At 35.9% G+C, this 14991-nt stretch overlaps 1 protein-coding gene across 1 annotated transcript in view; it reads left to right on the plus strand.

Annotated features, from left to right (window-relative positions):
• The window catches only part of LOC111830604, a 21520-nt gene continuing 6529 nt past the window's right edge, over positions 1-14991 (plus strand). Inside the window, exons 1-4 of the mRNA XM_023783086.1 lie at positions 1-167; positions 311-593; positions 4782-4855; positions 5245-5303. Of these exons, the coding sequence (XP_023638854.1) occupies positions 1-167; positions 311-593; positions 4782-4855; positions 5245-5303 (583 nt within the window). The remainder of the gene's footprint in view (positions 168-310; positions 594-4781; positions 4856-5244; positions 5304-14991) is intronic.

Genomic DNA, 14991 nt, shown 5'->3' on the forward strand with positions numbered 1-14991 from the left:
ATGGAAGACTATTTAGAAGAAGAAGCAAGTCAATATGAGTCCAGTCTCAACGGATTCGAACAAGACGAACCAAGCACACTTGGTCCGATGAAGAGGTTAGTCATGCGGAAACGTGGTCACAAGAAGACTACTCTAATTCAGACTATGGATATGAACGTGGTGAAGGAGTACCAGAACCGGAGCCACAAGATCATTCCCTAGAGGCCACCAATCACCAAGATTTGTACAACGAAGAGTACTATCAACTGAGTGAAACTGAACAATTCCATTGAGATGATTCATGGCGTGGAGATGATGTTACTCAAATCAGCAATGAAGAGGAGTCATGTTGTGAGGAGACGGATTCTCAGCTTAGTCAAGAAAAAGAAGACCTCCATCATAAGAAAGAAGAGAGACCATGGTGTGAGATACCTTACTCCGACCATGAGGAAAATTACCGAGGAAAAACTAAATCTCAATTCAGTTTAGAAGAATATGAATCAAGTTTTGGTGATAATTCAGAACTTGACGAAGAGTTTGATGAAAAGCACGAAGCCGTAAGTGAGGCGGGAAGAGATGGTTTAGAAGGACAGCTTATCAAAGAAGATGAAGAAGTAAGTGAGGCTGGAAGAGAGTCCCTTTACATTAATTTTTCAGGCCATCACCAAGGTCCAGAAGCATATTTGCGATGGGAACAAAACATGGAAGATTGGTTATCATCTAATCAAATTCCAGAGGAGGAGAAGACGGTTTATGTAGAAGATACCTTAATCGAGGATGCGTTCAGGTGTTGGGAACAAGACGCATACATTCGTCTTGAAAAATGTTGCACCAGAAGTTTCTTGGGAAGAAATGAAGCAAATTTTGTATAAAGATTTCGTGGAGGATGACAACGATATGCATGTATACAATTTACGCATCTACACCAATCCCGAGCCAAGAAGATGGATCCTAGCAGCTCCGACGTCTACACCTAAGAGAGCTTTAATCCCCAAGCTAAAGATGACGACTACAACTACTCTAAAGGAGAAAAGTGAGTCTAAGTAAGATGCTAATACAAGGAAAGATGAGATAAATTCAAACCCTCGACTTATTGCTACAAACCCGAATGCAAACTCATTGCATGACTCACAAGGCAAAGGAACTCAAGGTAAGTCTTCTAATCTTTGTAAGTTAAAAGAAGTGATATATTATAGGTGTCATAAGAGAGGACATTTTCCTGCAAAATGTTCAGCTAGAAAGGTAGGAAGGTTTAAAACTATAGAATTTAAACCGAATGCTAGTTTAGCTACAACAAGTTCAGAAAATTCAAGTTCTTGTATGATACACTTGCTCTTGTCAAAGAATGTTGATTCAGGTCACACTATGGAGCACAAGGATAAAGAAGTTGAAAGAATTATGAGCATTGAGAAGCAACCATTAGAACTACTAGTTAGTGGAACTTATAACCTTATTCGATATTGGAATAATTCCACCATTCATCGTTACATTTTCTTTTCTGTTTTTAATAATTCAACTTCATGTATAATGCACTTGATAAAGATATAGGAACCATAGAAGCATACAATGACCATCAAGAAACTACATCCAAAAGGACTTTAGATTTCAAGAAAACGGAGAAACTAACAAGGCGTAAGAACATGCACCCATATTCAAAGCTTAGATAATGTTTCTTAGCCACTAAAGAAAAAGAAGATGTTGATTTCAACAACATCATGCTGGGAGAAGAACCTCATGATGCACTACGCATAACCAAGCTACAACAATACCAAGGTAAGACCCTAAACTCCAAAAATCGAATGAAGGGTAACTTGCTTTCTCTTGGTATAGATTGTACAGTTTTGAGGTCAAAACTTTTTCAAGAGAGAGGGTATGATACGGACATCAAAACAGAATAAACCGGGGACAAACCAGCCCACACACCAAGCTGGTTCACATGGAGCATCTTGGAGAATGCTTGCCTATATGGAGTGCTGAACAAGCTCAAGGCCTAGGGTTAATTATTCACAAGCAAATTAACCTAAGAAGACTAATGGTTCAATAGGAATAATTCACCAAGCAATTGATTCGACGATAGTACATCCTGACGTACAAACCATTCAAGGCCCATACCACAAAAGAGTTGGTGCACCGCATCTCACATGATCTTTATGGAGCTTAACATGGATGTTTCTTTAAATGGTTCATTACAAATATTCAAATGGAGACCTGGAGAGTTTCCATATCAATTAGAGGCTTCATTACACCCTTTAGGATTTACCACACCACACTTGATCAGGTGGATCAAGTCTGAGGTCTACTTACCATATTTGCACTTGTTTGGCATCAATACACAACGACTCCTTCCTTCTTTGTTTGTGTGTGTGTTTAAGGCTGTTACTTACATCAAGAAACTTCCAAGACTCTACACATATCCCCCAAAATCGTCCAGATACAAGCCCAATCATATCTCAAATCTTTGTACAAGGATTCCTCCATAAAGACTACAACGGCTAGTTTTTGATTAATATCGCATATCTTATTTCTTTGTTTAGCTTTTAGAACATTGTACTCAGCCCTATATAAGCGTATCATTAGACTCATTGTAAAAACACCCTTGATCATTTTAAAGTATTAGCAAAGATTTTCTTGTCAAAGTTCAAGTCTTTGTCATTGTTATTTATTAGTCTTAAGTGAGTGAGTCTCTTAGCCGCCTATCGGAATCTGCGGATTAAAATTGTTGAGTGATTCAACATCCTTTATTTGTTCGTTGATTGAGTGAGTCGATTATCCCACCGATTGGCGAGTCAATCACATGAACTATCCCCTGTACCACCCCATGATTCACGAGAGAGTGCTTCAGAGCGAGCTCGTTAATTCCACCTTCCGCAAGCTAAGTTTGGAATCTCTTGATCATTATGTGATCTAAAGTTGGAGTGATTCCAATCTTGTATCAGGTTGTGACCCAGTGAAACTCTTACTGTAAAAGAAAGAATGGGTTAGTAGATACCTTGATTTAGTTATAAATAGTTTAAAACAAGGAGAAAATGAAGAAGATTCTTACCACAAAAACTCGAGTACATCGGTGTTTGATTTCTGGTGGTAAAGAAAGATATGTGAGATATGGTTTAGGGAGATCAGATTTAAGCATACTTAGAATCTTCTTTGTAATATTCCTTATTAGATCACGTCTAAACATGCAATGTGAACAACAAATGAGAATAAGTATTTGATGAAACCAAAAATATTGAATGTAAATAACACTGTGAAATTTTACCAAATATTGTTTCCTTCACGGTCTGGACATAGGACTTGGAGGTGTGAGCGTTCAGGAGCTTTCAACAGGCCAGTATCATCGACTAAAATGGGGACAACTGATTTTTCACTCTTTTAAACTTGCATCCAAAAACTGAACTCCAATCGGATAATTACTTTGAATGATTGGAAAGTAATTAGAGAAGCAGAATATCGAAAAACCCTATGATTGATTTGAGCTCTTTGATTTTGATTTTGGTCAATATGTTGAAATTTCTTCTACATAAGCATGCTAAACTGTGGAATTCTCAGAGATTTGACCAAAAAATAAATGTACTTGGGGTGAAATAGGTGGCCAAATTAATGTTTTCAACATATCTGCATACAGCACCATATTTTTTGAAACCAAGGTGTTACAATTCACCCACACTAATAGATAGCAATATTTTTTCAACATCTCTGCAAATTAGTTTTTGCTCCTTTCTTTAAGATATTCAAATCCAAACAAAAATATATAAAATATAGGGTGTGTTTAGTTTTAAATTTTACGCCCAATTTTATTTAACTATTGAGGCCCAACTGGTTGAAGGCTTTTTCATATATTTTTATACAGCTGAGTTTTGTTTTAGTTCCATTATGTAGTATATGTTTTTTCGACCAATACAAATGTAGTATATGTTTTAATTCATAAAATTTGTATTGATAAACGTAATTGAAAGTATATAAAGAAAGATAAGGAGAAAGATATTTATTACGTTCATTCTTTCGTTGTAGAGAAGAAGTGTCTTATAATATGGGCCAATACTCTTGTACTTATAGTGTAAAATAGAGACATTATTTATAATTATCTATTGATAATGGGCTCCATATCCATTTTTATACCCATATGAATTTTTGTAACACTTCCCCTCGGAGTTCATTGTTCGCTCCTCGAATGACTGAACTCACACACTAGAGATTCTGTTGATGACGCATTCCAAGGTTGTGAACATGTATATGAATATCGTAGTAGGTAATAACTTTGTGAAGAGGTCTGTTGTATTCCCACATGATCGAAAGTATCTTACTTCATTCTCCTTATTCTTTTCAAGCTCTTGGGTATATGATAAAAAAATTTGGAGAAATATGTTTTGTTATATCACTTTTAATTTATCATTCTTTCGTCTGAGCAACTCATGCAACATTATCTTGATATAAGACAGCTGGCGATGTATTTATGCAGGTTTCACTGCTTGACTGAATATGTCAACTTATTGGTTTAAGTCATACACATTCTCTACTTGCCTCATGGAGTGCGATGATTTCAGCATAATTTTAGAAAGTAGTCGCTGATTTTTTTTAGAATGACAGGATGTGTTGTTGCCCCAAAACAGAACGCCAGGATCTGTTATCCGATCGGCACTAAATTTTTTGGAAAGCTTTGTGCCGTCTAGGTTGTACTTTCCACCAAAAAGATTCGGAAGTTAACAATTCGTTTCAGTTTTAGGGCTTTGTTTCTGTGGCTGTATTTTTTGTTGTTTCTGTTCAGTTTAGTTCAAATAGAATTTTGTTTGTGTGAATTGTTGTAGGGTGTTGTTGGGCTGTTGCAATCGCAAGGAGAGTCTTTCCTAGTTGTAGTTGTTGTTCAAATCACCTTTTTAAGGTGAGTGCGTAACCATGGCTTATCTAAGCTTGTGAAATTTCTGTTGTGTGTTTTGATTTTGTACATGGATGAGACCTATGTTTGTATCTCTATTATCTTGTGGGTTTTGGTGTTGTATGATGCACAATTTTTGGTTAGGGTTCAATGTGGTCGAGTTTCGTGTTGGGATTCGTTGTCAGGAAGTGACAAGAGGCGATTCCAGAGCTTCTGCAGAGCCAGTGTAGAACAGTGCGCTTTTCGATTTGGTTATGTCTAGTTTTATTGGTTTACTTGTGTTTATGCATGTTGGTTGGTTTGCTTAGCTTTTGTGTATAGCCTAATAGATGGGAGGACCATCTCACTGAGTATTTGTGATGATACTCATGCATTTCATTGTGTTTGTGGTGCAGGTTAAGATTAAGTGCGACCGTGGAATCAAGGCGAGGAGAGAAGAATGATCCAGGGACTCGTTGAATGTTGTGATTGTTCTTGAAAATTGTTAGGATATTTAGTTCCGGAATTTAGAAGCATGTTAGGATGAATATGCTATTTTTGGATAATTGATTGTTTAATAGTATTAGTTATTGGATTGGTTTTTTTATTTTTTCTTCCGCTGGTTTTTGTTGGTTTACTATAATATTTTTTGTCCGCTTTAGTTAATCTTGTTTATTTGGTTAAAAATGATATAGTCTTGTTTAGTTGGTTTAAGATGGTTTAATCCGGTTTAGTTGTTTAGAAAAACGGGTCGGGTCTTTTCACGTATATTACTCAATCGATAACGGAAAAAATGTGTGTAAAACATCTACATTAGGTATAAAATTTTAGATAATTGTTCAAAACCATTATAAATATGAATAATATGCTACCAACTATAAAAGAGCATGAAGTTTGATTTCTTTGGCATCCAAATTAAGAAATTTATTCAGTTTAATCTGGTTCTTTATTTAAAAAAATTAAAACTTCTTAAAAGTTTCAAACTATTATAAATTTCAAATTTTAAAAACTTTTTAAAATATTAAAAATTTTTAAAGCTTCAAATATTATAATATTTAAAACAAGCATTATAGAATATTAAAATATTAAAAATATTTAAACTTTACAAAAAACAAATTATTAATAATATTTTAACTCTAAAAATTAAAATTAATAATATTGTACATAAATATGATTGAATGGGTTTGAATTTACATAAATATGATTATATTTTTCTTACAGGTTGTCTACATTTTAATCTTTTACGGGTTAACTTAAAATATATATTTTTAAACATATAAAATTATAGATTTCTGGTGTAGCACGAGGTAAATCCTAGTATATATACATTATTGCCACGAGACTTCGTGGCTAAAATCACAATAGCCACGCAAATGTTAGAATGTGGTTAATCTGTGGCTATATTATAGCCACGATATCCAAACGTGGCTGACATTGTGGTTGTTCCACCAATTTACACATCACATCATGGCTAACAAAAAACCTGGCTAAATTGTGGTTAGTCACTAACAAAAAATGTGGCTAAATTGTTGCTTATGCACCAAAAATCTTGTCATTTGGCCCCTCAGCGATGTCGGCAATGATCAGAAACAAGCCGCGCACACAAATCGTAGCTTAGACAAACATGCCACGGTACTGCTGCTTTTTATAAATGTGGCAAACTAAACGTAGCCACGAATAAATGCGTGGTTATATATTTATCACAAATGTAGAGTAGCCAAATCTTGAGTAACTCAGCCACTACTCGTGATTAATAGGTGAGTAATCTGAGTCACGTAACACGCATGACTAATTCGTAACTATGTAGCCGTGAAAAGCCACAAATGGATTAAGCTACGACGTTATAGCCTCGAATTATTTTAGTGATCGAGCATCGTTATAATAGCTAATATCCACAATATTAAAGCTCAACCACAAAAATTTGACTGGATATAGGGATTTTTGTACTAGTTTATATAGATAAGATATTAAAGTACTATCATGTCATTGCAGTACATAGGTTTTAGTCAAATCAGGTGGATGCTAGCAGTCAAAATGCTAGTAATCAAGACGCTATCAGAAATGATTAAGTCAATCGAAGCATTAAAGGTTTTTTTTCTAACAACCTATGTGAACACATTGAACATGCTAGAAAACTAAAGCTGCAGAACATAGACTATCATGCATAAGCTAGAACGAAATAACTATCAATATTAACAGTACTAACAACATAACATAACAAGCAAATAATAAGTAAGTATACAGAGAACACAAATACAAAAGAAAATCATAAGGATGGGGTTATTGGAGTAGGTAGAAAATATTAATCTACTTAAAGTGTTTAACAAATTGTAAACAAGCTAATCCCTAGACCATGAAATTCTAATACTATTTAATCCAATCTCTAGGCATAAACTATCAAGCTTAAAGAACTTCCTAATCTCAAATTTCTTTGATTAAACATGCATTAAACAAGCATTAAGAAACAACTTATTAATGTCAATAGCCATCTTAAACATCTAATCTCTTAGGCTAAGTAAGAATATATCTAGTATTAGTTGTTGATACATTCTATTAAACACTTGGTAGGTACTGAAATGGCTAGGATCTAATTCTACTTTATCAGAGAAGAACTAACTATCAAAACTCTAAGGGAAACAAACGGATCTAAACTTAAACACTGTAAAAGACTAACATTCTCCACCTAACCTATCCCATCCACAAAAATCCTAACACTACTCAAACCAAGAAATCATCTTAACATGCACAAACGAGTGTGTGTTTCGAGTGACATGCTGATTCTGGTCCGTCTTTGCCTGCTTACTCGATGGTGTCACACGAGTGTGTGCCTCGAGTGACATGCTTATTCTGTCCGTCTTTGGCTACTCACTTGATAGTTTCAATCGTTTGTGTGGCTCGAGTGACATGCTCCTTTGCTTGGTCTTCCTCATCACTCGACGGGCGTACTCGATAGTTTCACTCGATCAGATTGGTCGAGTTACATGCCTGCTTTGCTCCATTCGTCCTAGTCACTCGATCATTTCACCCGGGGGTGTAGCTCGAGTGACATGCATCATTATTCACCGCCTTGGTTGGTCACTCGATGGTGACAGTTGAGTTACTTGTCTGCTCATGCTTCAAATCCAAATTTCCTAAGTGCCTCAAAGAAATTCTAATATGCAGAATGTTTGCAAGACATGTACACGACTTATGCAAAACCTATCTAAGTGTCCAAAACATCAAAAGAGACTAAGAATGATCTGAATCAATGAGTGAACGAAGTTAAATAGATGATAAATGCATGCTTAAAAGTGGTAAAATATAGATATATCAGTTTCCCATAGTAAGAAACATGACGAGCTCTAGGATTAGGATCACAAGAACTTGGGAGCTAATAGTTTTGGCTGAAACACAAAAATCCATTATTCTGAGTTTTAAGGTTAATTTCTTTGGTTAATTCACACCTCCAACTTTGTTTTGTGCTGAAACCCACATGAACTCACCTAAATTTTGAATTTTCTACATAAACAAAGCTAATCGGGTTTAAACCCACAAATTATTAGACGTTGTTAGGTAACTGAAACAGAATTAGACCCAAAACTGTCAGGTGATTCCTTGTAGTATTGGTGGGTATGAGGTTAAGGACAAGAAATCATCATATAAGGTTTACATGGGACAACGTTCTTGCACTTGTTGAGAACTTTAAAACCTTATTAGATGGACCTGGCGCAAGACAACCTATATCAGCACATATACCATCAAGGTAATTTTTTCTACTTTTTGCTTAAACCATTTACTAAAATGGAGAGGCACGTGTGTATCTATATCTATAACAGTTTCTCTTTTTCGATCTCGTGACTGTTATCTTCTTAATTCACTCATGAATATCCTATATAATATCTTAAAAGAACAAAAATTAACACACCTTTTTGAAACAATCTTGAATAACAGAAGAAAAGAACAATCAAACAAATGAGAAATCTTACTTGCGATAGTTATGTAAGAAATTATTATTGGGATGAGATTAATAGGAAAAGAAGTTTGGGATGAGATTAAAAGGAAAAGAAGTTTGGGATGAGATTAATAGGAAAAGAAGTTTGGGGCTCTGTTTTAGTTGCGATGAGAAGTTTATACCGGGTCATATATGTAGACAACCTCTGTTGTTTATTATCGAGGGCGAGGACGATGAGGAAGTAGAAGAGCTCATAGAGGAAGAACAGAACAAGGAGAAAACAGAGATTATTATGTATGTGTTGACGGGATGGAACGCTCCTCAAACACTATGGTTGCAAGCTCAAATTGGGTCATATTCGATGGTGGCTCTAGTGGCTAGCAGTTCAACACACAACTTCATTTGTGGAAGAACATCTAGAGAACTCAAGCTGGAATCATTCGCGCTAGTTCTAGTCCCTTTTCTTCTCCGGTATTACTGGTTAAAAAGAAAGACGGTGCATGGAGGTTTTGTACGGACTATCGGGCACTGAATTTAGCAACAATCAAAGACTGATTCCCTATTCGTACAGTGGATGACATGTTAGATGAGCTTCATGGAGCGGAATTTTTTACGAAGTTGGATCTCACAGCGTGGTATCATCAAGTTCGAATGCATCCTGAAGACCTAAAGACAGCTTTTCGGACTCACAGCGGTCACTATGAATACTTGGTCATGCCTTTTGGCCTTTGTAATGCACCGTCAACGTTTTAAGCACTCATGAATGATGTCTTTCTTTCCATTCTACGTCGGCTCGTTCTTGTGTTTTTTGATGATATCCTCATCTATAGTGCTTCATGGGAGGAGCGTTTGTCTAACGTTCAAGAAGTCTTTCTCGTTTTGCGCCAGCACCTTCTCGCTGTCAAGCTCAAGAAGTGTGATTTTAGGCAAAAAGAATTGGAGTACTTGGGGCATATTATTTCTGTAGATGGTGTGAAGGTGCATAAGTCCAAAGTACAAGCTCTGACAGATTGGCCTGTCCCGACGACGATCATGGAACTGCAATGATTTTTGGGTTTAACGGGATATTATCGAAAATTTGTTAAGGATTACGGCCTTATTGCACGTCCGTTATCATATCTTCTTCGCCATGTTTTTATCTTTATGTATTCTCCTCTATATCCAGAACTCAATAGTTCTATTCTATATAAACCACAGAAAAATACAAAAAAGAGGTAATTCAAACTACCCATTAAAAATATCTTGTGTCTTGTGTTCTAAGTTTCTGATTTGGACCTATCAGGATATCACCCGTAAGAAATCATATATGGTAAGAATTTGGTGGTGGTAGGAATGGAGAAGGGTTTCTAGACCATTTTCGTAAAATTCGTTATAGGAACATGTTGTTTTTAATTTCCAATCAAATGATTTTGGGAATTTTTCATTTTTAATCATGTAACCAAATTAACCCAGTTAATTAAAACAACTAAACCAACAAACCGTACTAACTCAATTTTAACCATCTAAACCATATTATACCAATTTAATTCATCCAATTTCAATTTTAACCGGTTAACTAGCAATTCCAATTAAACCAAACCATAATCAATAAAAACCAGCGGAAGACACTAAATTTTAACAATCCAGCAAAAAAAATATTAACCATTATCCATCAAACATTCCTGAAATATCATAATCAATCTAGGATGTTCCTACATTCCAGAACTAGCAATTTCCTAACCAAGTCCTAGCATTATTCAGAATAACTAGCGAGCCCATAGATCATTCATCTCTCCTCGCCATGATTCCACGGTCACACATTTCGTTTACCTACATCAAGAAAGAGTTGCATAAGTAACTAGCGGCTCATATGACCATGTAATCATGGCGCGGAGAGATGAAGGATCTAGGGGCTCGCTAGTTGCAACGCAAGCATCACCACATGGGACCTACAAGGAGCATCGAGCGCCGAGTTTGTTCTGCCCCAGGCAATAGTACGCCAAGATATAGTGAAACGAAATGATGACTTGAAGCTACTTGGCCTTATAGCTCGCTATATGGCCATCTCGCCGATACACATCCTCTTCCTCCTATATATACTGCCGCAACAAACTACCTTAACACACAACAGCAACAAAACTCATTAAAACCAGCCATTCTGAAACACTTCTCATTCATTACACATCGCCCGGTATGGTAAGTTTTTGTAGTTAATGGCGCAAGTCTTATATAATTTATGGCTTTATGTTTTTTTTTTAAAATCAAATGATAAATTCAATCATTTTCTTTGCTTCAGGTACAATGGTGATAGTAACATAGCTAGAACCACGAAATGTTTTTGTCGAGTTTGGCGATTGGGAAAAAGACGGGATAGGAAAATGGAGGATTGAAGTCGAAGGGGAGGATGGCTATATTAACCTGAAACTACGTGCAGAAGATGGGGTTGCTGCAATCAAGGCAATATTAAAGAAAGAATACAAGCTTATGGATGTTAATACTCGACTCAAAATGACTTTCAGTTGGCCTTCTTGGATGTTAATGCCCCAATCCATCAAGTCGGGCAACAATATGGATCTCTTCCTTACGATGAAAGTCTGCATCCTAAACCTCACTCTCTATCACTACATGACAAAGATCACCAATTTTGACAAAATTTCCGACCAAAACTAGGGTTGGTTTATTTTCTAACCACTTTCTTACTGTAAATTAACGACAACATAATTTAACAGAAATCGGTCAAAAATGACCACCCAAATAAAATTGTCAGGATTTAGTAAGAATTTAGTCAGAAATTACTGACAGAATAACCAACCAAATTAACTTTCGATAAAAACCGACCGTTTATCACCAGTTTTACAACGGATCTTGAGACTTGGTTGGTAGTTGGTCGGTTTTTTGTAACAGTCTTACAGTTCCAACCAATTCAGGACCGACATATTACCGTCTGAAAACCGATCGATAAACGGTCGTGAATTTGTTACCGTTAAAATAGACCCGTTAATCACTGTTTTTCATTTTCACAAACGGTTGCAAATCGATCGCTATCCGGTCGGTTATCTTCCGAAATATGATTATGAATATCAGCCCTCTCATTTAGCATTTTGTGTGAAAAAGTTGAAAACACGTAAACATGTCTTTTAGAAACCAAAATTATAGAGAATGGATGTACAACACTCGGTATGACTCAGACACTAGGCTTTTAATGGAGGAGTATGTTAATGGACTCTCCGAATTCATAAGATTTGCCACTATCCAAAAAATTTGCAAAGAAAATGTATGATGTTTTTTGTGTTATATTTGTGATAATAATAAATTTATTGAAATAGATATAGTGTGGAATCACTTCTATAGTTTTGGGTTTTGACCAAATTATAAGGTGTGGTATTGTCATGGAGAGGTTGATTTAGGGAATGTACCTAGTACAAGTGCATATATTGGGGAACAATTAGAAGAACCTAGAATGGAAGGTAGAAACATAGGAATGGTAAAAATGGTTAATGATTCATTTTGTGAAGATAGAAGCTTAGGACAAGAACAAAATTTTGAAGCGAGAAGATTATTCGATATGTTAGATGTAGTGAAGGTGATATGATGGTTGTAGAGAGGGTCATTTTCCTTTGTCAGCCGCAATTAGGATGATGAACATAAAGACGGATTACAACTTTGTTTGAGGACTGTGTTGATGCAATTGCTGATTTTGTGAATGATTATTTGTCATCATGTAAATTTTTTCACAAACCTCGTTACCAAGAAAACGATGGGAGATTACGAGTTTCGCATAAGCGTATGTGGTATTTACATTCGTGAAAGATTGAAAAGGTTATATCAATCTAATCACACAGCGGCTCATATAAGGTGGCATGTCGAGCATTCTAACCAAGGAGATATTGCACATCCTTTAGATGTAGAGGCATGGAAACACTATCAAGCAATTTATCCGAGTTTTGCATCTGAGAACAGAAACGTCTACCTCGGATTATTTACAGATTGTTTTAACCAATTCAGAAAGCATGGAAGACAATATTCATTATGGCCGGTCATTGTAACACCTTACAGTTTACCACCATATCTATGCATGAAACGAGAGTTTTTGTTCCTCACCATCTTTATTCTCGGGCCAGAACATCCAAAGCGATTACTTGATCTGTTCTTACCACCATTGATTGAAGAGTTGAATGACTTATGGTTGCATGGAATTGAAACTTACAATGTTTCATGTCCAGAGAAATTTATGAAGCACGCGGCATTGATGTGGACAATAAGTGATTTTCCTGCGTACGGAATGTTATATGGATGGACTGCACATGGGAGACTGTCATGTCCATTTTTCAGGATTATACAAATGTGAACCAATTAAAGCACGGTCGAAAGACGTGTTAGATTGATTGTCATAAACAATTTTTGCCTAGTCGGCATCCATATCGTAGAAGTAAGACAATCTTTACGAAGAACAGAGTTGTTCAAGATGCTCCACCGCCAGAGTTTAGTTATCAATATCAATTAAGACAATTCAGAGATTTTGGTGCAGATATGACTCCTGATTGCGGTGGAAATAGACATGTTCATGTTGATGGTGTAGGCCAATATCACAACTGGCATAAAATAAATATATTTTTATGTTGCCATTTTGGAAAGACCTATTATTAAAGCATAATCTAGATGTCATGCACATTGAGAAGAACGTGCACGAGAATTTATTGAACACCATGTTAAATGTTCAAGAGAAGACAAAAGATAATTTAAAGTCGCAACTACATTTGCCTGATATATGCGCACGAGCTGACCTACATGTCATTGCAAAAGGCAAGGGTCCAATCCCTAAATTTAGATTGGATCAAGATACAAAGGAGGAGTTTTTTCAATCGATTATCATGAGAATTTTCATGACTCTAATGTTTTTATGCAGCGACCGCTTCCATTTGCATTTTGGGAACTTCTACTTACAAATGTCCTTGAAGCTATTGTAGGTAATTTAAATTAATTAAGTTAAAATTATTTATTCAAAATAAATTTAAATAAAATTGTGCTTTTCCTAAATATTTCTGTTTTTTTTAATTGTAAGGATATGAGCTTTCTTTCGGTACTTATGCACGAGATCACTCACAGTAGACGGGATTCGACAATTAAAAGAAAATATACCAGTTATCATTTGTAATCTTGAGAAGATATTTCCGCCTTCTTTCTTTCATGTGATGAAGCATGTTTCAGTCCGATGGTTACGGCTGAGTTATAGTCCGATGGTTGAGTTATCAGAAGTTTGGCTGAGTTATGTTATCGACACGGCTGACTTAACTTTCTCCGGTTGGCTGAGTTATCGACAACGGCTGAGTTATCAAATGTCGTTACGGCTGACTTATGTTTCAGAGACATAACTCAGTCGTAATTCGCTTACTTAACGGAAAACTCAACCATGTTACGGCTGAGTTATAGACAAAAGATTTATTGCTAATATAGCCTCCAGTTACGGCTGACTTATTTTACGTTACGGCTGACTTATTGACGTTACGGCTGAATTTGGCATTTTAAAAAACATTTTGGTAATTACTTAAATATTTTTCATGTTGTGGCTGATTTAATTTATGTTGATGGCTGGTTTATTTCGGCTGAGTTTAAAATTTGTTTGGTGGCTGACTTACGACTTCAAATGCACAATTCCACGTCAGCAGAAACGAGGGAAATACGAAAGGTCCCCCATTAGCTCGTGTTTTTTCGTACACTCTGTTCTTCATTTTCTGTTCTTCACTTCACTTCTGTTCTTCATTTTCACTTCTGTTCTTCATTTTCGTTGATGTATCTGGTTCTATTAATTGTTTTTTATGGTAATTGGGTAAAAACCACAAATATGTATTTTAAAGCCGACGATAGAGGGTGTAGAGTTGTGCAGATAGATGTTGAAAGAACACACGAAAAGCCTGTGAAGTTGGTTCTCGATGACTATAGATTGAATGAGTTGAGCCATCATGTAACAATGAGCTACATGTTATCGTTACAATAATTCAGCCAAACCTCGAAATGGTCTGTGTAAGTCAACCATGACGCTGGCATAACTCAGCCAAACCACAAATTTATTTACGTTAAGTCAGCTATGTCGTTGGCATAACTCGGCCAAACCTCAAATATGGTAGATGTGAATATTTGATGCACTCATGTAATAAAAACACTTTAATAATATGTAGTTAACACTTTTATTAACTTTCCATAAAAAAATCATGAAATTCGCTCAGGTTTGTACCTTTAAAACTTATCCAACAAA

This window comes from Capsella rubella, unplaced genomic scaffold, assembly GCF_000375325.1.
Source record: "Capsella rubella cultivar Monte Gargano unplaced genomic scaffold, Caprub1_0 scaffold_5, whole genome shotgun sequence".
NCBI classification, from domain to species: domain Eukaryota; kingdom Viridiplantae; phylum Streptophyta; class Magnoliopsida; order Brassicales; family Brassicaceae; genus Capsella; species Capsella rubella.